Source organism: Pseudopodoces humilis, chromosome 18 (assembly GCF_049639895.1).
Source record: "Pseudopodoces humilis isolate 2021_Gansu_Grassland_sample_001 chromosome 18, ASM4963989v1, whole genome shotgun sequence".
Classification (NCBI taxonomy): Eukaryota; Metazoa; Chordata; class Aves; order Passeriformes; family Paridae; genus Pseudopodoces; species Pseudopodoces humilis.
In genome coordinates, this window is record NC_142217.1 from 11,570,776 (window position 1) to 11,597,365 (window position 26,590).

General features: G+C 37.0%; 1 protein-coding gene across 4 annotated transcripts in view; it reads left to right on the plus strand.

Moving 5' to 3' along the window:
* TRRAP (transformation/transcription domain associated protein) overlaps positions 1 to 26,590 on the plus strand; it is a 74,915-nt gene that overhangs the window by 2,549 nt on the left and 45,776 nt on the right. For 3 of the 4 annotated variants that reach the window (XM_014252618.2, XM_014252620.2, XM_014252619.2), the window contains 28 exons: positions 503 to 613; positions 1,159 to 1,263; positions 1,863 to 1,946; positions 2,697 to 2,753; positions 3,341 to 3,466; positions 3,796 to 3,873; positions 4,100 to 4,188; positions 5,037 to 5,133; positions 5,484 to 5,622; positions 6,120 to 6,198; positions 7,187 to 7,421; positions 8,123 to 8,450; positions 8,564 to 8,661; positions 9,310 to 9,504; positions 10,037 to 10,228; positions 11,655 to 11,820; positions 13,053 to 13,309; positions 13,908 to 14,108; positions 15,920 to 16,098; positions 17,107 to 17,306; positions 18,060 to 18,277; positions 18,398 to 18,595; positions 19,026 to 19,286; positions 20,219 to 20,380; positions 20,687 to 20,783; positions 21,233 to 21,354; positions 22,839 to 23,009; positions 23,704 to 23,772. In XM_014252618.2, coding sequence (XP_014108093.1) covers positions 503 to 613; positions 1,159 to 1,263; positions 1,863 to 1,946; positions 2,697 to 2,753; positions 3,341 to 3,466; positions 3,796 to 3,873; positions 4,100 to 4,188; positions 5,037 to 5,133; positions 5,484 to 5,622; positions 6,120 to 6,198; positions 7,187 to 7,421; positions 8,123 to 8,450; positions 8,564 to 8,661; positions 9,310 to 9,504; positions 10,037 to 10,228; positions 11,655 to 11,820; positions 13,053 to 13,309; positions 13,908 to 14,108; positions 15,920 to 16,098; positions 17,107 to 17,306; positions 18,060 to 18,277; positions 18,398 to 18,595; positions 19,026 to 19,286; positions 20,219 to 20,380; positions 20,687 to 20,783; positions 21,233 to 21,354; positions 22,839 to 23,009; positions 23,704 to 23,772 — 4,314 coding nt within the window. The remainder of the gene's footprint in view (positions 1 to 502; positions 614 to 1,158; positions 1,264 to 1,862; positions 1,947 to 2,696; positions 2,754 to 3,340; positions 3,467 to 3,795; positions 3,874 to 4,099; positions 4,189 to 5,036; positions 5,134 to 5,483; positions 5,623 to 6,119; positions 6,199 to 7,186; positions 7,422 to 8,122; positions 8,451 to 8,563; positions 8,662 to 9,309; positions 9,505 to 10,036; positions 10,229 to 11,654; positions 11,821 to 13,052; positions 13,310 to 13,907; positions 14,109 to 15,919; positions 16,099 to 17,106; positions 17,307 to 18,059; positions 18,278 to 18,397; positions 18,596 to 19,025; positions 19,287 to 20,218; positions 20,381 to 20,686; positions 20,784 to 21,232; positions 21,355 to 22,838; positions 23,010 to 23,703; positions 23,773 to 26,590) is intronic. The other variant, XM_088063872.1, reaches the window with a different exon arrangement.

A 26,590-nucleotide genomic window follows, 5' to 3' on the forward strand; every position in this document is an offset into this window, starting at 1 on the left:
ATCTTTTGCGTGGTGGTGGACCATCATTTTAGATGAGCAGCAGAGAAAACACAGTTTCACAGTTCACAGCAGACAAACACAAGTTAACCCAGCCTTGTGTTAGCAGAAATTATACTTTAGTTGAATACTTAGTTTTTATGTGCCTGTTCTGAAGCTATAGAAACCTAAAAATCATTATTGTGGATTTTTTTATCTGCTTAATCTATTTCTGAAACAATTTATCTGACTAAAAGAATAGTTTTAACTGCTTAGTCTGGTGATCTATTTACAATTGGAAGACTTAGTTGATTCTCTTTGCTCTTCTCTTCAGTAAGGAAGAACTTGTTCAGTATTTGTTTTGCTAATGTTCTCTTGGAACTCAGTTCTGTAGTGTGTCAGCAGATACTTAGTCACTGAATCTATTCAAAATTCATTGAAAATGTTTAATAGTGGCTTTGAATGTAACTGAGTATAATCTGTGTGATGTCAATTTTATAACTCCCCATTTTTTGTTCTTAATTAGAATGTGACATCATCCCCTCAATATTCTACATTCCTGGAACACATCATCCCTCGGTTTCTCACCTTTCTACAGGATGGGGAAGTTCAGTTTCTGCAGGAGAAGCCAGCACAGGTAAACTGTGTGGAGCATCTCCTGTCTTTTTGCTGTGAAGTCCTTGATTAACCTAATGAACTGATTTAAGACTTGTTAAAAATAGATCTGTCATTTGGAGTGGAACTGAAATGGTCCTGTTTCTAAATAAGTTACTTATAAACTATGGTAGTCTGGGCTTCTGTGAAAAAGGAGTAAAAGTAGGTGTAACAGAATTTGCTTTCTTACTGAAATACTACACATTGTTACAAATTACTGACTTTACTGAAGGTTAGGAATGAAAGGCAAAAGTTCAGTCTTTGTCATTAAATACTTAAAATTGCATTCCTTAAAATAAGTCTGATTTTTCAGACAAATTTGTTAAATTTGCCTCATTCACATAGGTGGGTAGTAGGAAGGGCTATGTCTTTGTGTATGAGCCTATGTCTACATAAAATAAAATGGCTTTTTTCTGTTTCAACACGCAGAATTATTAAGCTGAAAGAGATGCTGCAGCCAATTATTGGGTTTTGTAGGCCTTTCAAAAAGTTCTGTTGTATCATTATTTTTTCCTTTTTTTTTAATAGCAACTCCGGAAGCTTGTGCTTGAAATAATTCACAGAATACCAACAAATGAACATCTTCGTCTTCATACCAAAAATATCCTGTCTGTGATGTTCAGATTTCTAGAGGTATCTTTTAATTCCTCTTAAAACCGTTTGAAATTTTCAGAAATGTTTTCATCTACTTTCTTCATCTCCAAAATTTGCTGGGGGTTGGATTTTCAGTAGCTGTGCTGCTGGAGCAGGAACGGAAGGACATTGTATTTAAGCTTCACCCATGCCCTCTCTTAGCACCTGCAGGTTTTCTGCATGTTCTCTCCTGCCCTTTAGAAACTTGGATTGTACAAATGTGGGGAACTGTTCTCACGCTGGGCAGGATTTTCTCACAGATAGCTTATTCTTGGGAGCTTGTTTTCTGTCTTGGAATTCACAACACCATCATTTGAAGGGGTCTCACATGGGGGTCTCTGAGGGGCAATGGGAACAGGTCTGATGATACAGAGTGGTTGAGATGTCTGGGTTTTATTCCTCCAGGGTGGATTTGATTTCAGCCATACTCTAGGACTTCACGGTATCCAAGGAAAGGTGTCTTGCTCACACAAATCCATATTAATGGAGCACTTCAGATTGTTGAGAGGAGTATAATTTTACAGGGTTTTGAAGTACCCACTGAGTAGTTGAGGAATTCAGCAGTGGGCTCACTAAAAAGTTTTTCTTCTATTTTCCAGACAGAGAATGAAGAAAATGTACTGATTTGTCTAAGAATAATTATTGAATTGCACAAACAGTTTCGACCAGCAATCACTCAAGAAGTAAGTCATAATTCTTGTTACATGGGATGAAACTTGCTGCCATGCTCTTCAGGATTGCTATTTTGTTCAACTGGATTGATTGATTTGTTTTGCTGTTGTCCTTTTATGCTGCCTGACCTGTTTTAGTAACCATATGATTAATTTTTTTTTCCTTTTTTTAATCTTAAAGTAATTTTTAAAAGAGGATTGCATAATGCTAGCACTCCTGGTGGAAAAAAACAAACTGTTAAAGCTCAGTTGTACTTAGTTTAAATGTTTATGGATAGTATGATCAGTCTAAGGAATAAAATTCCCATGCAAAGGAAGAGAATTGATTCCCTTTTAGTTAGTAAAGGAAAATCCTGAAAAAGGAATTTACTCTGATTGACTTCCTCCTGCCTCCCCTCTTCTCTTCTGTGACTCATCAAGGGAAATGTGGAAGTTAGCATTGTGATTCTCTTGCTTTTTGCCTTGATTTTCTTTTGGGAAGACTTAGTTGTCTCATAGTAATTATACCTAACAATGCTGCATTGGAACTATGTAGAGATGATAGGTAGATCAGATTCTTTCCAAGTGAAATTTGAATTAATACTGACAGAGCCGAAGGAGGTAGGAGAACACTTTCAGATTATTTTCATTATCACGAAATATATACTGTACTGGTGAGTAGAGATTTAATGTATTTGTATTGTTAATACAAAGATTCTAAAATTGTGTTTTTTAATTATTTTTTTAAAAATTATTTATGGTAACTGACTTCTTCCTTCCTAGATTCATCATTTTTTGGACTTTGTGAAACAGATTTACAAGGAGCTTCCAAAAGTAGTGGTAAGCTTCTTATTTCTTAAATTGCCCTTGCTATCGTCAGAAAACTAGTTTTTGTTTCTTAATTTTAACTCTAAAGGATACTGACATAATTGTTTTGCATCTAGTGATAGAAAGTAAATATAGTTTTAGTGAATCAGTTTATCAAAACTGTGTCTAGAAATGGAGACATTTAGATTTTGATTTGGAAAACCTTCTGTTTCTGGCACATTGTTACTGGTAGGAGAAAATCGAAGTGAGCTGAAGTTCTGCAGCAGGGTGAGGTTGGCTGCAGGTGTCTCCATGTAGCCAGAAGTGTTTTTGAGGGAAGGGTGGGGTCTGATCCTCCCTGCCTGATACAGAGTAACTCTTGGGATGTTTTCCTTTAGCTGGAGAAACGCCTTGGCTGGGGGAGCTCTCCTGCTTCTCCATCCAGTGGGAAGGGTTGCAGGGTGTGTGTCCTGCCCAGGCAGATGCTGCAGTGCAAACATCACGTGCAGAGAGGAGAAAACAGCTCCAGGGGAAAATTATCTGGAGGAGATCTGAGGAGATGGATGGCCTTTCGACTATTACTGGCATTATGATACTTTTCTTCTGCTCTTTGCTTGTAGAATCGGTATTTTGAGAACCCTCAGGTGATTCCAGAGAACACTGTTCCCACTCCTGAAATGGTTGGCATGATTACAACCATTGTGGTGAAAGTGAATCCTGAGCGAGAGGACAGTGAAACGAGGACAGTGAGTGTTCTGACTGTTCTTAACTGGGGGGGCTGTCTGTAGCACAGGGCCACAGATCATTAGGCCAGGCAAAAATAACAGACTTGCTTTTTGCTTGTTTTTCTTATCAAAACTTTTCTGTAGAAGCTGATTGAAACTTTCCAGATATATTCTATGCAGCTGTAATTACAGGATTTTTATTTAATGTAATACCCAATGCTTTTGTGTTTTTTAAATGTTATTATTAAATATAGTGCTACTAAAATGAGCAGTTTCTGTAAAACTGTGTTTTACATACTCTTTTGAATTAATAATTTTACTGTTTATAAAGCATGTATTCTTTCTTTCAGCATTCAATAATTCCCAGAGGATCTTTATCACTAAAGGTCTTGGCTGAGCTACCTATTATTGTTGTTCTCATGTATCAGGTTAGTACACTTCAGTATTTTGCATGTAAATATTTCATTACTGAATGGCTTGTGTAATTTCTGTTGGCTAACATACTAGTAAAAATGAATGTTATATACTTTTGAAATTAAAATATCATCTAAAAATAAGCTGGTGAGATGTCTTAATTTTTTTTATTAGCTCTCCAATAATTTGACTGCAAGTGTGACTTGCAAATTTCTCTAATAATACTTTTTTTTTTTTAAGCTCTACAAACTGAACATTCATAATGTAGTAGCTGAATTTGTGCCCTTGATTATGAACACTATTATAATACAAGTTTCTGCTCAAGCAAGGTAAGAGCATTTAACAGTATTTTGATGGTATTTGAGATAAACTACTTAAACCTGTCATTCAGTATTGCTCAAAATATTTTTTCTTTCTATCTTGTGATTTTTGATTCTAGTCTTACTGCTTTTAATCTCAAAATTAGCAATGATTATTTGACTGAAAATTACCAAGGTTCAGTAGGTGAAGTTACTGGCATCGTATGTCATTGCTAAGGTCTGTAGTTGTGCTGTAGGTCCCAGTTTATTATTTGATAATGAGTTTTTTTAAAAACAGTTTCTGACAAATATTGACATCATCACAGACAGTGAAGAAGACCCTGGGATTGTGGACACTTGTCGTTGTTTAATCTTTGCCATACCATCTGTGATAGATTTGTGCTCTTCCTAGGTGTAGCTTCCATGAAGCCTTGTGCTGTTGCAGGGATAGGCACTGCTTCTCCTGCCTCAGAGATGGATGTTGCTGAAGAGCAGCAAGTGATTCTGGTCAGGGCAGTGGGAGCAAGATCTCTGCTTTTCCCTGTCTGCCTGGATGACCTGATTAAGTGGTTGAAGCTTGAGAGAGACAGACAAGTCTTTGGGAGGGAATATTGCTTGGAGAAAAATTTGCCCCAGTTAGGGGAACTGAGCCAAATGTGTGCTGCCTTGTATTGGTTTGACTTTCTGTAGAAAGGTGCTGCTGGGAATTTGAATGGCGGAGGGCTTGTTGAAAATGGGGTATTCCAGAGAGATTGTATTCTTTTAAGAAGCAAGAACTTCTCTACAAGATGATGTAATTTGAAACTTCACTGAATTTTCTGAGTGAAGGTACTAAAGGGGAGGAACAAAATCGTAATCATTGATTGATTTAATTTCAGACAACATAAACTTTATAACAAGGAGTTGTATGCTGATTTTATTGCTGCTCAGATTAAAACATTGTCTTTCTTGGCTTACATCATCAGAATTTACCAGGTAGGATGAATTTTTATTACTTTGGTCCTTATTGCATCAGGTTTCTAGTTGCTTTATGTCAGGCAATTGACCCACATGACTGCAGTGCATCAGGGGGTAGGGACGGGATCATTTGTGTAGAATATCTGAAGGTTGGTTATCCTTTCAAAAGTATCCTCATGTGAATACAGTGTAAAAATATACCATTCCCCCTCCCTGGGCATTTATGGAATGACTGTTGTAGTTTAGTTTTAGGATAAGATTTTGGAAGAGAAACTAGTGAATTTTAATGGAGTGCTATCTCACAAATATAACACAAACCTTTAGAATGTTGTAGTAGTTGTACTCATGTTACTCTTTTTCTGTTGCAGGAATTAGTGGCTAAATATTCTCAGCAAATGGTAAAAGGAATGTTGCAGCTGCTCTCCAATTGTCCAGCTGAAACAGCACACCTCAGGAAAGAACTCCTGATTGCTGCTAAGCACATCCTGACAACAGACCTGAGAAGCCGTATGTAGGACTTTTTTAAAGTGTACCTATAAACTGGAAAGATTTTTGCTATTTCTGTCAGTTTAAGAGGCATATTACTTATTTTTATTGGACTGTCACAAAATGCCAGGCCAAATAGAATTGTTGTGTGCAGGGTGGCCCAGCTTGACATTTCCAGTAACTCATTAGTTATATACAAAAAGATTTTCAAAGTTATAAATAAGCTGAGCATTTCTTTGTCTTTGCAAATATAATTGGCTTTGACTGGGTACTGCAGTGTTACTCAAAGGGCAAGTGTCAGTGGAGTAGACAATCACAAGAGATTGCTTGAAAATTTCCTTGTAAATGGCACTGCCCTTTATAAGCTTCAGGAATTAATTTTAGGTTAAAATCCCTTTCTAACTTTAGGTTTAAATACCTAAGTTAAATGTTTTAATGCTTAACTATCTTATTTTGACTATTTCCTTTGCTGATTGTTGTGTATGGCTTATTAATTTTTTCTGGTTTTTAAATTGTAGAATTTATCCCATGCATGGACAAGCTGTTTGATGAATCTATACTGATTGGCTCTGGATACACTGCTCGGGAGACGCTGAGGTATGAGAAAGTTTAGAGTAACGATCTGAGTGTCTGCCACGGCTGCTTACTTTGAAAATAATTAATGTTTGCTGCAGCCTCTGTATAGGGTCCTAAATCTTTGCTTCAGATAACTAATTTTATTAGATTGTTTTATTGGCAGAGCTTCTGCTGCTGTAATGGTGGCTTTTGTTTAACACTTTGATGGCACAGCATGGTAATGTGTGTGTAGGACAAAATAAGAAAAATGGGTGAATGAAGATGATTTTGGTTTTTTGAATTGTGGAGGACAACCAAAACAGAGAAACCAATTCAGTATCTGCCCAATATTTCATGAAACACCCTAAATCTTATGTCTGGTGTGAAATCTGAACGAGATTTAAACTGTTCTGTCAATGAATAGTTTAAGACTTGTTTGCAATTGAAAAAGTAAATGGAGAGAATACCTAATTTCTGTGTTTTCAGTAGTCTAAATTTTAGGTGAGCTTGCTGTCCAAGTTAGTATCTGAACTAGGAGAATTACTTCATTTTGTTTAAGTACCAACATGACAACATGTATTAGATTTAGAAGTATTTGATCTGCTAGATTCTTTACCTGGTATTTAAAATGAAATGGTTTTTAAAATGTATCAGTTTTCATAACTGATTTTGAAATCATGAATCATTTATGATTGTATGATATTGCAGATTACCAGCACTGCTCAAGATGTGGGTAACATGCATGTTGATGAAAATACGTGGTGGGGTGTTCTGCCGTGAAGGAAGAAAGATCAGAAAGGCAATACCAGAGTTATGGGATCCATTGATCCATCATTGGTTAGATTGCACAGGTTAAAATTCCCTTGTGTAACAAAAAAATCCTTGTGAACTCTGGGTTTGCATATGAAAACAGAAAGCTTACGTTGAGAAATTTGGAAGCATCTCTAGGCAGTAATTACTTGTTTAGTCAAATTAAAAACATTTGTAGTTGTGCTCAGTGTGTTTTCCTCATTCCTTGTTTTGGCTGTAGACCCCTTGCATACAGCACCCTGGCAGACCTGGTACATCATGTCCGGCAGCACTTGCCTCTCAATGACCTCTCCCTGGCTGTCCAGCTGTTTGCCAAGAACATTGATGATGAATCCTTGCCAAGCAGTATCCAGACCATGTCTTGCAAACTTCTGCTAAATTTGGTAGACTGTATCCGCTCTAAAAGTGAACAGGAAAATGGAAATGGTAGAGACATCCTTATGAGAATGCTGGAGGTATTGATTTGTTTAAAGCATTTGATAATTGCTTGGATATCCTGTCAATCACATTTTACTTTCTTCTTTCTTCAGAAATGAGACTATGTAGGAGCAGCCTGTGCACTGTATTTCACTTCAATGCTTCAGAGAAGGGCTCTTTAAAATGCTCTGCAAGTGTAGTGGAGATGCTTTGTCAACTCAGTTTCATGCAGGAAATTGAATGTCTGTTTTGAATAGCTTGGTTTCTTTTAAATAATTTTATTCTAAATTTTAGTTAAAATCTTTTTTTCCTTGCATTTTTTAATACCTTCTGGTTATGGGTATGCTTTTTGGTGTGGGGTTTTTTTTTAAGCCTTGAAAGAAGATCTTTGCACAAGTCCTTGGCATGGCACTATACAATCTGTACAATTAGAAATAGCTGCTCTTTGAAGACGTAGTGATCCTTTTCAAAGATCTTTATATGGAATTTTTTTTTGTATTTTTGAAAATCAAGGATGCAGTAGTTGTTTGAAGAAGTAATACTAGTTTATTGATACACTTGAAAACATTTGCTGTCATTTGAACGACTTAAAAATAGCTGTAAGTTTTATTGATCTCGGTATGCTGGTTTGAAATTTAGTACTATTAAATTTAGGATGATTTTTGAAGAAGAAACTTATTTTCTTTTTCTTTCCCCCCACCTCCCTGTTCTTTGATCTGCCTCTCCTCCTTTGCCTTAGGTGTTTGTTCTGAAATTCCACACCATAGCACGCTACCAGCTGTCCGTCATTTTTAAGAAGTGCAAGCCCCAGTCCGAGCTCGGGGCAGCTGAAGCTGCATTACCTGGAGTGCCCACAGCAGCAAATGCAGCCCCTGTTCCTGTCCCATCTCCTGCCCCAGCCACTCCCGTGGCCCCTGCACCAGTACCTGTGTTTGAAAAACAAGGGGAGAAAGAAAAGGAAGATAAGCAGACATTTCAGGTCACAGATTGCCGGAGCTTAGTGAAAACTTTGGTCTGTGGGGTCAAGACGATCACGTGGGGCATCACCTCATGCAAAGCTCCTGGTGGTAAAACTGCATATTTAATTGTATTTATCTCTCATAATTCTAGAGAAAAAAAGCCTCTCCAGAATGAAAACAGATAGTTCAGCATTAAAAATACTATCTTCTTCTTCTTTCAGAAGCGCAGTTCATTCCTAATAAGCAGTTGCAGCCCAAGGAAACTCAAATCTATATAAAACTGGTAAAATATGCAATGCAAGCATTAGATATTTATCAGGTATGTAACCTCCCCACATAGCACTTCTATTTATACTGTCACTCTATGTTAGATCTTTTATTAAGGATTTATTTGTCAGCTAAAACACAGATTATGCATATAGTAGATTTTCACTAAATCTTTACTTGTTACCACAACTATTGAAAAATGCTCAACATGAAGAATTCATTTCAAAAGTGTATTTAAACATACTATTTGCAAACATCAGGTTATTTTCTCAACAGCTGTCTGTTCATGCAGGCAGGTCAGACTGGAAATAATTGTCTTTCATGTAGTGAGTTAAATCTTTCCTTGAAAGAGATAGTTTAGCTAACAGTTGGGGCATTCACATGTCTGTGTTTATCTTCTGTAGTTACAGAAAGTAATAAAGAAGTGTAAATGTGTTTGGGTATCAAGTAGTTTACAAATACACTGATAACTCCTACTGCTGTCTTTCTCCATTTCTAACTTTCTGGTTTTAAAATTTGTTCTGGAAACACACAATTTTAGTATTTTTGTCGTGGTTGGCTCTTGTGCCCAACTTCTGGTTGTGTGGGGCTTGCATGTAAAACCCATAAAATCTCAGTTACTTTCAGAAGCTATTTTAAGAGTAATGGGGAATAAGCTACTCAAATTCTGTAACCAGTGTATGTGTCTCAATTGCTGTAGGTACAAATAGCAGGAAATGGACAGACATATGTTCGAGTAGCAAACTGTCAGACTGTCAGGATGAAAGAGGAAAAGGAAGTTCTGGAGCATTTTGCTGGTGTGTTCACAATGATGAACCCTTTAACTTTTAAAGAAATCTTTCAAACTACTGTTCCTTATATGGTGGAGAGGATCTCTAAAAACTATGCTCTTCAGGTATGTTATTGTTTGCTTTTTGAATTGATAATGAACAGCATGTAGGAAAGATCTTATGCCTTGAGGTACATATGGCTGACACAGAATTATAAATAGGAATATTGAAATTAGCGTGTAAGATTTGAAGCGGTCTCTATAAAGAGTAGTCTATGAAAATAATTTAAAGATGGATTTTCAAAAAACATTACCTAAGTGATGCAATACAAACATGAACACTTCAGTTGAGAAGATATGAATGGACTTAATTCTTGAAAAGTACTGTACTTTTATGGACTTGTTTTGTTCAGGTTGTTGTGCTAATATTCTACTGTTTTACAGAATGCAAATCCTATAATATCCATTTAAAATTTAACCTAAGACTTCAACATTAAGCTACATACATGATTGTTTTCCACTGAGGACAAACATAATCACTTGGGTAGCAGTGGAGATGGGGAAAAAAATTTAGATTTTTTTTTTAATGGACAGTACATTTATCCTTTTGTTCTTTTTATTACAGTAGTAATAAGTTCTTTGTGGTTTCCTATTATAGATTGTTGCCAATTCTTTCTTGGCAAACCCTACTACCTCTGCTCTCTTTGCAACCATATTGGTGGAGTATCTTCTGGATCGTCTGCCAGAAATGGGCTCTAATGTGGAACTCTCCAATCTGTATCTCAAGCTGTTCAAGTTAGTCTTTGGCTCAGTTTCACTATTTGCAGCTGAAAATGAACAAATGCTGAAGGTAAAGGTCATTTGTGTTAAAAATAAGGGTGCTTTAAAAACAGCACTCTTAAGAGTTTTGCACAGTCCTAATATTTGAGAGTCATTTAATGTTTTGAAGCACTATTTGTGACACATTTCCATTTTTTCCCAAATTCCAAGTACATGGCCTTGTTTATAAGAGATGGTTTCTGTGAATATTTTCTTCATATTTGAAACTATGAAGTGATGTTCTGATTCTGAGTATAAATGGCTGATACACGACTGTGGTCTGTGGTTGCCATAAGCCCATGTAACTTCATGATCAAGACAAGCATAAATTCTTGCATATTTTCTCCCTTTGTTTCTTTATTAACTTAAGAGTTTTGCTTGGATTGAAATCACTTTTTTTTTGTGTTGGTGAATCTTGTTCACTTGTGTCATATTCAGAGACATGTACCTCTTGAGTTAGATTTTTCTGTGCTCTTGGAAAGTCTGGGCTTAGGGAATGCTATTTTTTCTACTGACAGCATATTGTGTATTCCACGGATCTATTTATGTTGATGAGATAATCTCATTATTCAGTGAATTTAGAAATGCTGAGCTTGTAGCAAGAGTGCACTTTCCTCATAAAAGCAGCAGCTGCCTGTATCTAGAAAAGACATTAAGAATTTAATGGAACACTAATTGTTCTCTCATAGTTTTCTTTGTTTTTCTTCCTTGTACTTTGCACCAAACAAAATTTCTGATACAGGTAACTTTGTAGAGCAGAGGGGGGAATTACCAATTTCCCAGAATCTTTGAAAACTAACAGTAATATGAAGCAGTATTCATATAATCTTTCTTTCATTCTTGCAGTTTGTCATTGGAATTAAGGTCACTTGGATTTTATAAGATGGAGATGGAATTTAAAGAGTGTAATTTACTACCTTCACAGTTTCATGCTTCTGTTACTTTTTTTTGTTTCTGAAGGATGGATGATAGGGGCCTTGGGCAGACAATTTAATTGAATGATGAAGGCTGTTTGCAGTGTTTGCATAGCAATGTAGAAAGCTTTTTAGATGTTAATAATAGCCAGACACGTTACTGTTTGTCTCTGGTCCTTGAGAATACTGGTATTTATCAACTATTTTTAATGAATCTTGCAAGGTGTTCATGTCCTCTGCTCTAGAAAGGCCACCAGTTCCATAGCCTTTTTCACTTGAGAGAGTTTGCTTTCAAAATGTAATTTTAGCATTGACAAAAATTAGGAACTGGTGATGAAATTAGAGCAGGGTAAATTATTATTGTTAAATGTCCTCTCTTGCCATTCTGACACCTCTGATTTCTGCTCCACATTCCCAGGTACTTGAGAGGAAATATTTTTTTGTTGTCAGATTTGCACAATCTCATGCTAAACTCTTGTACAGTACGATGATGATGATAAAATTTGATACTTTATTAATCTTCAAGCTTTATTTTCTTTATAGCCACATTTGCACAAGATTGTGAACAGCTCTATGGAACTTGCACAGACTGCCAAAGAGCCCTATAACTATTTCCTGCTGCTCAGAGCACTGTTCAGATCTATTGGAGGAGGCAGTCATGATCTGTTATACCAAGAATTCTTGCCGCTGTTACCAAACTTACTGCAAGGTAGAACAATACCTTCTTTCCCCGCCCCAGCTTCTGATTTTTTTTATGTGAATAGTAGTAATAAAGTTATGTTATGTAGTTAAAAACCCCTCAAAACTAAAACCCTACCCCTGATAAGTAGCTTCGGATTTTGATTTTAGCAATTGATTTAAATACCTTGAATGTGCTTTTTTTCATTTACTGTCAGCTGCTTCAGGCTCCATAGTTTTGGCTGCTTCACAATTTCTGCTGCTTCTTCTTTTCATTGTGGGGCTGTTGGAGTTTTCTTGTTTCTTTCACTGGTTTGGGTTTTTTTTTTTTTTTTGCAATGGATAACTTTGTTGGCATAAAGCATTTGAGGGATGAGTGAGTAGGCAAAGGAACATTGCCAGGCCATCACTGGTTTTGTGGGGAGAACACGGCAGTGAAGCTCTGGCTGTTCTGCAGTTGAGGGCCTGTGTGTGCCCCTGCAAGGGCATGATAAATAGAAATCAAGTAGTGCCAGACTGCACAAAGAAATGGAAATAACAATCAGTTTGATTAATTGAGCATTTATGTTTGCAAGAGCTGTGTTCCAAAAATACTGAGGGTGAGCAAGGAAATGTGGAGAGCTACTTAAACCTAAGGACAAGCTAATTAGAATTATTCCAGGACTGTAGACTGGTTCAGAGCTACAGCTGTAGGGACAGTTTTTATTGTAGTTAGCAAATATATATGTTATCAATAAATCATTATGTAAAAGTCATGTCAATAGATTCATGGAGTATGTGAAATCTTTATGGGGAGAAAAATGTCTTGGGGAATGTGCTTAGTCTGTGTGGGGCAATTAATGTACTTGAACTCAATGAATGTTTCTTTTCAGGATTCAAAATATTTTAAAAAACAGTTGTTCTGTCTGGATTTGTTTTTTATTGTTACAAGGCTGAGGTTTGAGTCAAATTATCTTTTTCTCTTTTTTATCTGCTGTATTCAAATGCCGTCTTACTGAGTCCAATATTAAACTTTAAAATACACATAGATGCTTTTTCTTCTATATGTGTGTGTATGAAGAAGCATTCAGTGCATGACATCCTTAGATGTAAGTTAGAATAATGAATGGTATTAATATTTTGTAAATCTTTTATTTGCAGAGCTGTAAGCTCTACAGTGTTCAAAAACATCAGGTTCTTCTGAAATTAGGAAATAGCAATTTTTAACAGTAAACTGTGGACTGTCTTTTTCCTGTGAGTGTATAACTTATCCATAATTTTCAGGACTTAATATGTTACAAAGTGGCCTTCACAAACAGCACATGAAAGACTTGTTTGTAGAGCTCTGCCTCACTGTGCCCGTTCGTCTGAGCTCGCTGCTGCCTTACCTGCCAATGCTGATGGACCCCTTGGTGTCAGCTCTCAATGGATCCCAGACCCTCGTTAGCCAGGGCTTAAGGACTCTGGAATTGTGTGTGGATAACTTGCAGCCAGACTTTCTGTATGACCACATTCAGCCAGTTCGAGCTGAGCTCATGCAGGTAAAAGTGTTGTTTCCTGTTAGACCACAAGAGGTCATTGATTTGCTGAATATTACTAGAGATTTGTGTGAAGCTTTGGTTACAAAAACTTGAAAAATCTGTCATGAAACCCACACCAGTCTGATATGAGTGAAGAAGGATACTTGATGTTGTGCTGTTAAGCTGAAAACTCTGAAAATTTAGAAGTGATTTGTTTCTCCTATATACTTTGTTAAATGGTTATATTCTATTTACTTTATTTGCTTTTATATTTCAAAACTAGCTCTGAGCTTAATTCAGTCCAGACTTAACTGGCCTGCTTTTTCAGTTAACAGTTTTGTTTAATATTCATCATAAACATGAAACTGCCTTCCAGGATAGCAAAGATTTTGTAGCTGATGACAGTAGTCTAATCTAAAACTGCATTTAGGACAACCTTGTTACAAAGCACTTGGGCTGTTGTGGACTTACACTGCTTATATTCAACCTTGATTAGGGACTTATGCAGGGTCAGTTACCCAAATACAATAATAAAGTGTTTTCCTTGACTTTTTTTTTAATTACAACTCAAACAATGTTGAGGTAAGCCTGGTCTGCCCATGTGCCTTTCAACCCCCAGGCTTTGTGGCGAACCCTGCGCAATCCTGCTGACAGCATCTCCCATGTGGCTTACCGTGTGCTTGGGAAATTTGGTGGAAGTAACAGGAAGATGTTGAAGGAATCACAGAAACTACAATATGTGGTCACAGAAATCCAAGGACCCAGTATTACAATTGAATTTTCAGACTGTAAAGCATCCATTCAGCTCCCAATGGAAAAGGTAAGGGCTTAAGTTACTTTCAATGCTGAGAAACATAAAATATCTGTCTGGATGTTTTTTCTTGGTTTCTTTTATAAACTGTGTAAGATTTTACCCCCAAAATAATAAATTTAGGCATGCTGTACTGCTTTTATGAAGTGATAGGATACAGAGTTAAACTGGCCCAAATAAATGTTTTCACAGAATGGGCAAGGTGGGAACTTCTGGTATATTGCTTAGGTTAGGAGTAGGGATGTCATCTAAAAGTCCCTATTTGCTTTTTGATATGTACCAAAAATGTACAGTAGAAATTCTTCAGTGGTGATTATTCTCATGACTCCAGTGATTTGGTTTTGTTTGCTGTCTCTAGAAGCACTTTGAACTGTACTAGCTTTCATCTGGCAGTCATGGTGTATCACAAGTGCTTAGTTCTCACTAATTACAGCAATCTAATCTCTGAGAGTGAAACTGGATTCTGAGATAATTTGGTCTGTAGAGTTTTAATACTTACCTTTTCAATTAGACTTTCATAAGTAGATATGATCTAAATGTAGTAAGCAATTTTCTTCACAGGCAGCTGGCTCTCTGGCTCCATCCAGCCATCAGGCTTAAAAATAGCTTGGAAAAGTGATTCTTAAAATGCAGATTTACTGATTTCTCTGCTGTACTGAAGCTGATGAATTGAATACTTATAAATACTGTAGCTGCTGACATTTACCTCTTCTGCTAAGTTTAATTCAAACTAAGTTTTCCAAAGGATTTTAACATCTAACATTGATATAGAGCAATCTTCAGCTGCTTGGTGTTGAACAAGGAAGTGTTATCTGCTGAACACTTTGTATCTCTGAAAAGGAAATGTCAAAATACAAAGGGAAAAAAAAAAAGTGGAATAAATTGAAAACAAGAAATCCTGGTTTTCATTCAGTGCCCTGGCAGACTTTTGTGGTCTGTCCAAAAGTATTTTTTCTTTTCATTGAGATGCTGTGATAAAAACTTGGGGTGACAATTAGTTAAGTAAATGGAAGTACCAAAGAAGGAAAATGCCCTGGAAAATGCCCACTTTGTAGCAGGGGCTTTTTGTGCATAAACTTACTAAGCATGGATGGTTAGATTTTACTTGCAGCTGATAATTCCTTTTTCCATGCATTCCAGAACAATTTTTAATGCCCATCTCATTTATATTCCTTTATTTTGTGGGAGAAGGATATATATATATATACATATATATATATATACACTCACATACAAAATAGAAATTTTTCAAAGAGATAGACTCCCCTTTTCAATCATCTTCATACCTTAAAAGATTGATATGAATTATTCTCAAATGTATTAAATTTTCTTGTGAAGGAAGAGTACTATTTCCATTAAATTACTGTTTTTACTGTGTTTAGAAGTTGCTTTCAGGGACATTTCATCATGCATGGAAAGGTATCATTTATAGATGGATATAAATGCGTTGTATACATACAGTATAAAGGGATTAGGCACAGCAATTATTGCTGAAGGGAAGGCAAGGAAAATTTCTTTTTGGGGAAGGAGAGAGACAGAGTAAAGGTTTACCTCACTCATAACTTGAAATGCTTTCTGACCATGGAGGTAGATGTATCTGCCATGAAACTCAGCACAGAAGCACTCAGTACAAGAGCACAGAAAGTACCATGGCATTTTCCAGTCACACTCTTGGGCCCTCTGCATTTCTTAACTTGGGCACTCCAAACTGTACATACTTTAAAAAGTTATTTTTAATATATATTAATGACTATTCCCTTGATTAATGACCTTATGGTAAATGCCAAAAGCAAGAATTGTTTCTAATTGTTCCATTCTAGGCAATTGAGACAGCCCTGGACTGTCTGAAGAGTGCCAACACGGAGCCTTATTACCGCAGGCAGGCGTGGGAGGTCATCAAGTGCTTCCTGGTGGCCATGATGAGCCTGGATGATAACAAACATGCATTATACCAGCTTCTTGCACATCCCAAGTATGACAGTTCTTTAAACATAAATGTGTATGTAAAATTTATGGTGTCTTTGGAGCAACCTAGTTTAGAGACAGTGATTAGTCTGTGCAATTCATGGGGTTTTTTGCCTGCTGGTGAAAAGGCATTTTGTTAGCATGTTTTTTAATGCCAATGGCATATTAATGTTTCATAGTCTAATTTTCTTGCTCTAATTACATTCCAGTGTATAATCTATTACATATGATCAATATGATTAATTTTAATTTCATTTATTTAAATAATTAGAATATTCTGCTGCTTAATTGTATTTTAAAGATTAACTTAGATTGTGATATTTTGTATGTACATCTAAGCTTTTACTAAAGTGAAAGAAAATTTAGTTTCATTTAGTGACTAAGCTATGGCGTAGTCACACACAACCTCTGTCTTCATGTGGGAGCCTTTTATTGAAGCTTTTCTTACATGTTTTGCAATTTTAGTCACTGATATTTCACGAGTTCGTTGCTTTTAGACAACTTTAACATCTTTGCCCAAAAAGTGTGGGCTGACTTTGACTCTTACTATGTATTAAGTGTAGCTAAAGAGTATAGTAGCTTTCACAGTTTGGGCTTGTTAGACTTGACATAAATATAGCTTTGCAATGAATAAGTTTTGTTGGGCAGTGATTTGACAAATAATGTTTCAATCATTCAAGATTAAAATCAAATGTCATTTTATAAAAGGAAAAAATGTCAAAATATTGAAAATGACATTCTGTAATTGAGTTGCAGTGTGATGCCTCTATACCCATTATTGCATATACATGGATATTCTGAGCCACTGGCTTTAAATATTCCTGATGAAATTGAGCTATCCATCATGCTGGAGACCAGTAGCTGACAAAATTAATATGGGCTGAGTGAACTGGTCTAGCTCTGTCAAAACGAGGGGAAAACAGGAGGTGGAGAAGGAGTTAGACATGGAGAGGAAACATTCAGTGAAGCACCTGGCAGTGGCTGTGATGGAGCTGGGGGTGCTGCACTTGGCAGTTCTGCTGAGCACAGCCTTGTGTTCCAGCTTCACAGAGAAGTCCATCCCCAGCGTGATCATCTCTCACCGCTACAAGGCCCAGGACACCCCGGCTCGGAAGACGTTTGAGCAGGCCCTGACCGGGGCCTTCATGTCGGCCGTCATCAAGGACCTGCGGCCCAGCGCCCTGCCCTTCGTGGCCAGCCTCATCCGCCACTACACCATGGTGGCCGTGGCTCAGCAGTGTGGTGAGTGCAGGGACACAGCTCCCGAGGCCTCCAGCAGAGGTGTGGAGAGCTCTGTGCTTCTACCCACAGCAGTTTGTTCTGAAAAGTCACAATACTGCAGTTGCTTCTGGGTAACTATACTGGATTTTTGTTTGCCAGGTGAATTATGTCTTAATTCTTTAGGGCAGTGGAAATTATTAAGCAGATTTTAAAAAAACAGTCAGTCATCTAATAATGCTCTGTAAATGCTACAGCCAATGAATTAACTGCAGCATGGAACAGCTTATATAGTTCCAGAGCATTTGCGTAACTTAATACAGCACTATTTGCAGATGGTCTTTAATTGGGTTGTTTCCAGTTGTGGTTTTGAAGGACCTTTAGAGGAACTAAGTAAATGTTGGAGCACTGCAGTGTCTTACATCCATGAAGAAGACCTTTTGTTTGGGCTGTATGACAAGTAATTTGGTAAAAGGCATACTAGAAGCATATCAGTCTTCACTGTCACATTAATGTAACTGGGATTTTTATGACTCTTCATTTTAATTAAATCTTCTTGCAGTGCATAGCCTAGTGCATAGAAGAAAATATTCAAGTAGATGTAATCTTTTTTTCTTCTAGGAGTCCATTTATATGCAAATAGGCACAGGGCTTACTGGTTTTGCCATCAGGTAGTCCAAGGAGTAGTAAAATCTAATTAAAAGACTATTCATATTGCAATATCCATTGTTTTATCTTTATTTCCCCTCCCCCCCTGTTCCCTGTTACAAATTCCAGGTCCTTTCTTGCTGCAGTGCTATCAGGTTGGGAGTCAGCCTAGCACAGCCATGTTTCACAGTGAAGAAAATGGGTCAAAAGGCATGGACCCTTTGGTGCTTATTGATGCCATAGCAATCTGCATGGCATATGAGGAGAAAGAGCTCTGCAAAATAGGAGAGGTGGCCCTAGCAGTGATATTTGATGTTGCGAGCATCATCTTGGGTTCAAAGGAAAGGGTAAGATTTTTTATAAAGTATTAAAATTATTGAGTTTTAGCCAGTGAAGTTTTGCTTCTAAAATTTTGGAGGCTACCAGTAAGCTGAGAAAAGGAAACTGATCCATTTCTTTGTTTCCAGGCTTGTCAGCTTCCCTTGTTTTCATACATTGTGGAACGTTTGTGTGCTTGCTGTTATGAGCAAGCTTGGTATGCTAAACTAGGAGGTGTTGTGTCCATTAAATTTCTTATGGAACGGCTGCCACTGATTTGGGTCCTCCAGAACCAGCAGACTTTCCTGAAGGCACTTCTCTTTGTTATGATGGACCTAACTGGAGAGGTATGGAATGAATGAATTTTATCAAATAGTGTGGGGAAAATTTCTGGTCTTAAATTCACACAGATTGAACTCTTAGTAATCTTGATTTTGCTGAACTTCAAAATGCATTTTACCTGCAAGAGATAGTAGTGAATTCTAGTAATTTTAACTCAAACCAAGATCTGAAGTTAGGAATGAGATCATATTTTTCCACATAACTTTGCTGAAGTTTTTGAGATTACGCTTGCTGCTTTCAGAGTAGAAATGTACAGGCCACATGTAGGTCACAAAAGAACACAGATTCACTATCACTTACCACAGAATTACTAAGCTTAGTTGGAAATCAAAATCACAGGATTCATCAAAATCAAATTCTAAATTGATGAGTAATGCATAGATTTGTGATCTTTGTTCTGTAATTAGCTGATAAGAATGATCTCTGATGCCTCAGGTTTCCAATGGAGCAGTTGCTATGGCAAAGACCACATTAGAACAGCTCTTGATTAGATGTGCAACTCCTTTAAAAGATGAAGAAAAAACAGAAGAAATCCTTGCAGCACAGGAAAAGTCTTTCCATCATGTCACACATGACCTTGTTCGAGAAGTGACCTCTCCAAACTCCACTGTGAGAAAACAAGCCATGCATTCCTTGCAGGTGCTTGCACAGGTCACTGGCAAGAGTGTCACAGTCATCATGGAGCCACATAAAGAGGTAAGCAGAAATATTTACTGAACTGGAGCTTAAAGCTGTTTTCCACTTTGGATTTGCAGAAATGCTTTTCTTAGTATGTTTTCCACACTGAAGAATTAAGTTTGTAGCACTTTGATAGCATATGTCAGTTGCTAAGTTTTGTTGTTCAAACATACACAATGGCTGGAGAGATTCATACAGTCTCTGCCTGACTTTTAGCCAGTATTATTATGCCCCAGATTATGGGCTGCTCATCCTGCCACCTATCAGTTATGGGCTAGGCCATACAGACACTACGCTTTGACACTCAGATTTGTTATTCTCTAAATATGTGGCATTATTGCTATGCCTTATCCCTATCTATGAAAGAGACTATAAAGTTCAAAGCTGGTTGAAATAACTTTTGGCTAGATACTCCTTAAAGCTGATATTGTTTAGTCTTTTGGAAGATAATTGAATGCACACAAGTCTTAAGGGCCTTGACAACATTCCAAATTATACTGAGATGCTTCCTAATTGATATCTTACTTTGCAAAAGTTGTTTAATGAGGAAAGTCAGAAGTTGGTGTAATGGAAAAAAGTTACACAAACTTTTTTGGTTTTCTGATGTTTTAGGAGCTTAAAATATTCTTGTTTCTTGACTCTTTGAAATGCTTCAGTCTGAATTTCTTGGTTGTTCATGATGTAGTGTGAAGTTACTAAATATCATAGATCTGTCATGGAGAATATGTATTAATTACATATTAAAACACTGTTCTGCAAACTGACCGTTAATCAAGGTAATTCAGAGAATTATTTTTTCTCTTGCTTACTTATTTCTCAAGACACATTTGGAGGCACAATAGAAAATGGATACAAACCCACACCTATGACTAATGGTGTCTTCTCAGTGGCTGGATCTGTGGGGTCATTTCTGTAGCTACTAATTCAGTAATCTAAATTACATCATGTAGGTTCTCCAGGACATGGTTCCTCCTAAAAAACATTTGCTTCGGCACCAACCTGCAAATGCCCAGATTGGCCTGATGGAGGGAAATACATTTTGCACAACCCTGCAGCCCCGATTGTTTACAATGGATCTGAATGTTGTGGAACACAAGGTTTTCTACACAGAGGTACTTTCTTTTTATGTTCTCATCTTTGAATGTAGATAATTCTGTATGATAGTGTCACTTTCATTGTTAAGAATACATATTTTTCTTTGTTCATTTTAAACTTTCACTGAAATGTAAGAATTTCCCTTTTGAAGCATCAAGTGAAATCTGCTTTGCCAGCAGCAGTTGATGCAGAAGATCCTCTGGTTTTGAGTTAAGACAAAACCACGGTGCTGTGTATAAAAAGCTGTTTGTATAGGTGGGAGTGAGGTAATGCTGTTTCAAATGTGAGTAGCAATATTAAAATTATTGTTGATTTTTTTCCAGTTACTGAATTTGTGTGAGGCTGAAGATGCTGCCCTAATGAAACTACCTTGCTACAAAAGTCTTCCATCACTTGTACCTCTTCGAATTGCAGCCTTAAGTAAGTAAAACCTCCTAAACAAGACTTGATGCAGTTAAATGCTCTTGTGAGCAATGGGCAGTCTGCTTCCTGAGATCAGCAGAAAACCTGAGCACTGGAAGACTGATGACTGCTCTCCTGAGGTTACAGTTTAATGGAGAGAATAATGGGAAAGTATCACTGCCTTCTTAATGACTAGAATTCAGTTTTCTGAAAGGAACCCAAAATATTTTAAGGTTAATTATGTTACAAAGCATTAGGAAAACTATAGAATGTTAACAGAATTATCATTCTTTTACTATTTTATGATGTCTGTTGATTTTGGCAATGCATACAGTGCTTTAGCTGTCTGCAATTTGAGATGACATAAAAAGGAACTGTAAGAGAAGCGGTGTAGAATTAGGGTTTATTTTCTCCTCTCCTTTGAAATTGAGTTAACAAAGAGAACAAATTTACTTTGATATTTGCAGATGCTCTAGCTGCCTGCAATTACTTGCCTCAGTCAAGAGAGAAAATCATTGCTGCACTTTTCAAGGCACTGAATTCAACAAATAACGAGCTGCAGGAGGCAGGAGAAGCATGCATGAGAAAGGTGACTGTATTAAAACAACATTCCTTTTGAGGCCATTGTTCTGTCTGCTTTACTTCCTTGGTATAAGAGTTCTTGAAAAAGTTCTTTTCAGGAAATACTATTGCTCTGTTCAGTTTTTGTTAGTGATGCTGATAAAAGTTTGTGTCAGGTGTGTTTGTTTGGGATTTGAACTTGGCCATGAGGAATTATACAGGTTGTAATTAAGAATTATAAGCTCTTGGATAAGCACCATGATAAATCTTTCAGTCTTTCCTTCTTTCTGTTGGTCTGGTCTTTGTAAATGAGTCTTCTTTTCTAAATAGCATCAATCCTTCTCAGCTGTTTTGCAAATGTGCAGGCTTGGCTTTATTGTAAAAGCTCTTTCCATGCTTTGTCCATGTTCCTAAAAGAAGTGGTGGAGATCCCATAGTAGGTTTTGGAAAAATAAAGCAAGATGGTAGTGTTAGACTCTGCATCACAGTGTGATGGTTACCTTGAGGAGCAGGACCCTGGCTGTCCTGTTGGAGGTCAGAATTGGTGTCCTTGCCTGACACTGGCCTGTCTGTTCTGTGGATGCTACATTGTGATGTACAGAGGCTGGAAGGACAGGGAAAGGATATTCTTTCATCATGATTTGTTGTTCAATAACTGTGCCTAATTCTGATTCAGCACGATTTTAATTCCATTCTTCTAAATGAAAAAAAAACCAAAAACAAACAAACAAAAAAACCAAACCAAAACGAATGAAATTACTTACAGCCTTGTTGTAATGCTGTGTAGATGGGCTGACATGGAACAGAGAATATAACACCAGCAATACTGTGGTTTGCATTTGTTTGTGCCATTGACTGGCCAGCAGTTGTGTGTCTTTTCATGTCACTGTGGTCATGAGAGGGAATGTGCTTATCATTTATGGCTTGTTAACAACACAGTTGGGTTGAGAGGTAGCAAATAAGGGGTGTTCTGACCTATACCTCAGATTTGTCTGATTGTTTTTTGGCTGTGATAAGCTCATGCCCATGGGATATTTGGTTATGATAGGAAATATTCTCTGTGGCTGCTTGCAGCCAGGCTCTTTTGACCTTTTCTGTTTCTCAGGATGCATGCAGATTGCAACACAGAAATTTGCTCTGTTGCCTTCAGCCATATTCACAGGCAGTTCTTAATAAATGGTCTAAGCAGTTTGTTCATAGCTGTGTATTTAATTTATGGCTGTAGCAGTTCTTTCAGTCTGTCTGTCAGTCAGTCAGTCTGTCTGTAATTATCATCTCCTACTTGATTATTTGATGGAATGTCCTATGGTGTGTCAGAAATGCCTCAGAGCTTCCCAAATCCATCTTGTCACTGTGTATATTTCCAGCACTAGATGTTGTTTGAATTGTTGCATTCTGAAGGAACAAAATAAAAGAAGAGAAATCAAGTCAGCTTAGTCTATTTTAAGAAAAATGCTTGCACAAAAGTCACATCCCTCTCCACCTGTATCTTAATTGTGCACTTTCTTGCAGTTCTTGGAAGGAGCTACCATAGAAGTTGATCAAATTCATACCCACATGAGACCATTGCTGATGATGCTGGGAGACTATCGGAGTCTGACCCTCAATGTTGTGAATCGTCTGACATCAGTCACTAGACTTTTCCCAAACTCTTTCAATGATAAATTCTGTGATCAGATGATGGTAAGCCCATACAAGTTTTTATTTTAGCCCTTCCAGAAGAAATTTTCTTCTAGCTACTATTTTTGTTGGTGAAAAATCAAAGTTCAGTGCTGACTCAATGTATATGTTGGGAGTAAAAGATTTTTGTTTCACAATTAGTGAAAAAACCCAATTTCTTTAAACATTTTGAGTAAATTTCTAAAGGGTTTCTAAAACAAAAAGTTAAGAGATTTTTTTGCTTGGACAAATTTATCTTTAAGCAAGGTGCAATCAGCACCTTCAACAATTTTACTTCCCAATGCACTAAATCTGTTTTGGTGCTTTTTTGGTTTATAAAATTTTGGGAGGTATTACTCTGTTTATTTGCAGTGTTTAAACTGAATATGTGAATTCCTTATCCCCTGGCATGAATATTTCAATATTTAAATGCATACACATCAAGCAAGTCATCAAAGAAGCGTGAGACTCTCAGACTTAAGTTTTTTGTGTATATATATATATATATATATATACACTTGTAATCCCTGCTTTATTAAATATGGAGAGGACTTCTAGCAACAGTAAACTTTTCAACTTGAGGGAATGAAAATAACTGATAATTCTTCCCTTTGTTTCCTTCAAAGAATTATTTCTGCCTCTACATTGTCTCTTGTAGCATATGCTAATATGGAACTGTCTAATTAGAAGAATAATACTAATTATCCTTCCTTTATAGCAACACCTGCGCAAATGGATGGAAGTTGTAGTTATTACACACAAAGGTGGACAACGAAGTGATGGAAATGTAAGTTAATGAATGCTTTTATGTGAGAAGAGAAGGAATAAGTAGTATTAAAGTTTTGGAATTAAAGAACTTATTCAGTTGTAAATGCTGCCGTAACTGATTACACACTGGTGCTTTATTACAAGCTAACAGACTTGTTGAATTGAATATAGAATATTGAATATCTGTTGGGAGTCTCAGTAAGAGGAGCTTCTTATCTCCTGACAATGGTTACTTTAAAGACTGTTCTAGGTTAGTGTGGGAACAGATCAAGCATTTCTTTTCCCCCTTAGGATTTTCTGCTTAGAAATCTGTTTTTCACTGGAATGGCTGATGAGATCAGCAGCATAATCCCCCTTTTTTCATTAATATGTTTGATATTCATACCATAGCCTTTAGAAAATTATACATAATGATAACATAATCCCTGTTAATTTAAAATTAAATTTATTAAAACCAAGTTCAATATTTACTTTGTGGGATCACATTAAAATCACTCTCCCAGTGAAACTAATGGCCTCAGTGTTGAAGCAGGGGAAGCTGATCAGTTCTCTTATAAATGGAAAACTTGTGCAGTGTGATGTCAATACTTTGTGCTCTTAGCAATACTGATGGGAATTCCTGCTTTGGTGCAGTTTCCTGTTCATTACCAGAAATCCCATAATTCTATTAAAGTTTTAATAAATGCTTTTATTAAGTGTTGAGATTTATGATTGCACCTAAGAAAAAATGGGGGGAATTCTATTAATATCTTTGTTTTTCAAATTAGAATCAAAATACTTTGGCTTTCTATTTCCCTTAAAACATGGAAATGGCTTAATGGCTTTTAATTTCTTTTGTCATTACAAAAGAGCTTTTAATCTGAATTTGGCCATTGCTTTATATTAGACCTAGATGATCTCTAAAGAAAGAGAATTAGATTGGTTTCTTATGTTTTAACTAAAACACTGTATTCTTCAGTTAACCTTATTTTATCCATGTCAGAGTAGTTTCTAAGACTTTCATATACTTTTGGGATTCACTTTTCCTCAAATGTCATGATTACAGATGTCTTGCAGATCTTTTTATAGCAATTGTCCTTTAAACCACAATGTGGTACCTACAGAACAGTTTTTATTTGTCACTCCCCTGCTTTTAATGTCTTTTGTTGATGTTTTCTGTGTAATTATGTGTTTAGGGAGATACGTTGAGTGGGGGTACACACCAGACACTTGAGAAGGAATCTAGTGTCACATCTTGAGGGAGAAGAGAAGTCTGAAAATGTTTCAAGTGGAATTGTGTCAATGCAAAGCTGATTGGATATTACTTTTCTGCTTCCTAGTTGTTTCCTTAAAAAAAAACCAAACTCTAGGAAACAGCAGGAGGACACAGCTTGGTCTTTGTACAATTTGTACAGCTGTGGCAGGCTGTGTTCATGTGTCTGGAGGTACATTGTGCTGTTGAAAAACTGTCTTCTAAATGTATAAAAACAGGCATGGTGAAACTGGTGGTCAGTTATTGTAGCTGGCATTTCACTTTCTCTCCTTTCTTCACAAGCCTAGTGAGATTCCAACATCTGAGACACTCATTAAAAGCAGTGTTGGGGAGTGGGTTGGATCATTCAGACTGTGTGGTTAAGCGGAGGACGTGGTGAACACTCAGTGGAGAGCTGAATTGAGCAGGAAAGCCCGATGTTCCCTACCTGTACTGGAGCTGTTCCAAGCATTTCATCCTTTCCAGCAGCACGGGACGAAGGTGACATTTGGTGATGGTGTCAGACAGTTCTCCAGCATAGTGCAGATAGTGCTGGTCAGCAAGGCCTGTTAAGGAATAGTTCAAAGGTCTGTGGAGTGAGTTTTCATATGTAAATGGTAACTAGAGACAAACTAAAAACTTAGAGGTGCTGCATAATGATGGCTGTTGTAACAATCCACACTGATGCCAGAATAACTAAGCCTTGTGCACCTAAATAATTTATGACAGGCCTGCTGTGATCCTGAGCTGTGATCTGGCTGTTTGGAGAAATGAACAAATTAAAACATAATATGTTAAGTAGTGATTAAAATCTAATTTGTTGGTCCAGGGAATAAAATATATGATTTAAATCTTTCTTCCTCTCTTCCCTGCCTCTTCGAGGCATGGGATTTCAGGTCATGTCTGGTAATTGAAAGAATAAGTTTTGAGTAAATTGTTGCCTCCAGCTGTCCCTCTTGTGAGAGGGTGGAAATTTCCATGGTGGAAATTCTGCATTACAGCCTAGGAGGACTTTATAGCTCTAGAGGACTTCATAGCTTGGTAGCTCAAGTACTGAAAGTGGTTTTGTAATAGATGCTGGCCAAATTTGTCTTCAAAGATGCTAAAACATTGTTTCTCCTGACTTAATAATCTCTATTATCTTTTTAATCAGTATAAATATTTGAGAAGCTATGTCTGATTAATGTAAAAGTAGAAAAAAGGATGCTTTTCATCCTAGTTCTTTGGAGGACAATTTGGAGCATGTGAGACACTCGTTGTCTCCATTCCTTCCGTTTGAGATGAGGAAGTTACTGAGCTGAAGTTAGACTGCAGCCTGAAGAATAGCATGTGCTGATTTGTACATTTATTTGATATTTTTGTGAGCTTTTTCCTTTCATGCTGTGACTTCTGTTTTGGTTCAGCCCTCCACGGAAGGGGTAGAGGTGAGAAACTCAGTGGAGGCACCAGGAACTTTTTTTGTTGTCATGGTTTCTTTTGTTGTTGTTTTGTTTGGTTTTATTTTTTCTTTTAACTTGTGGTTTGTTAGTTTTATCATTGTGTTTTGGGCACAGTGCATTGTGCCTTTGAGTGCAGTGCTGTGAATTGTCTTCTGTTTGTGGCAGAG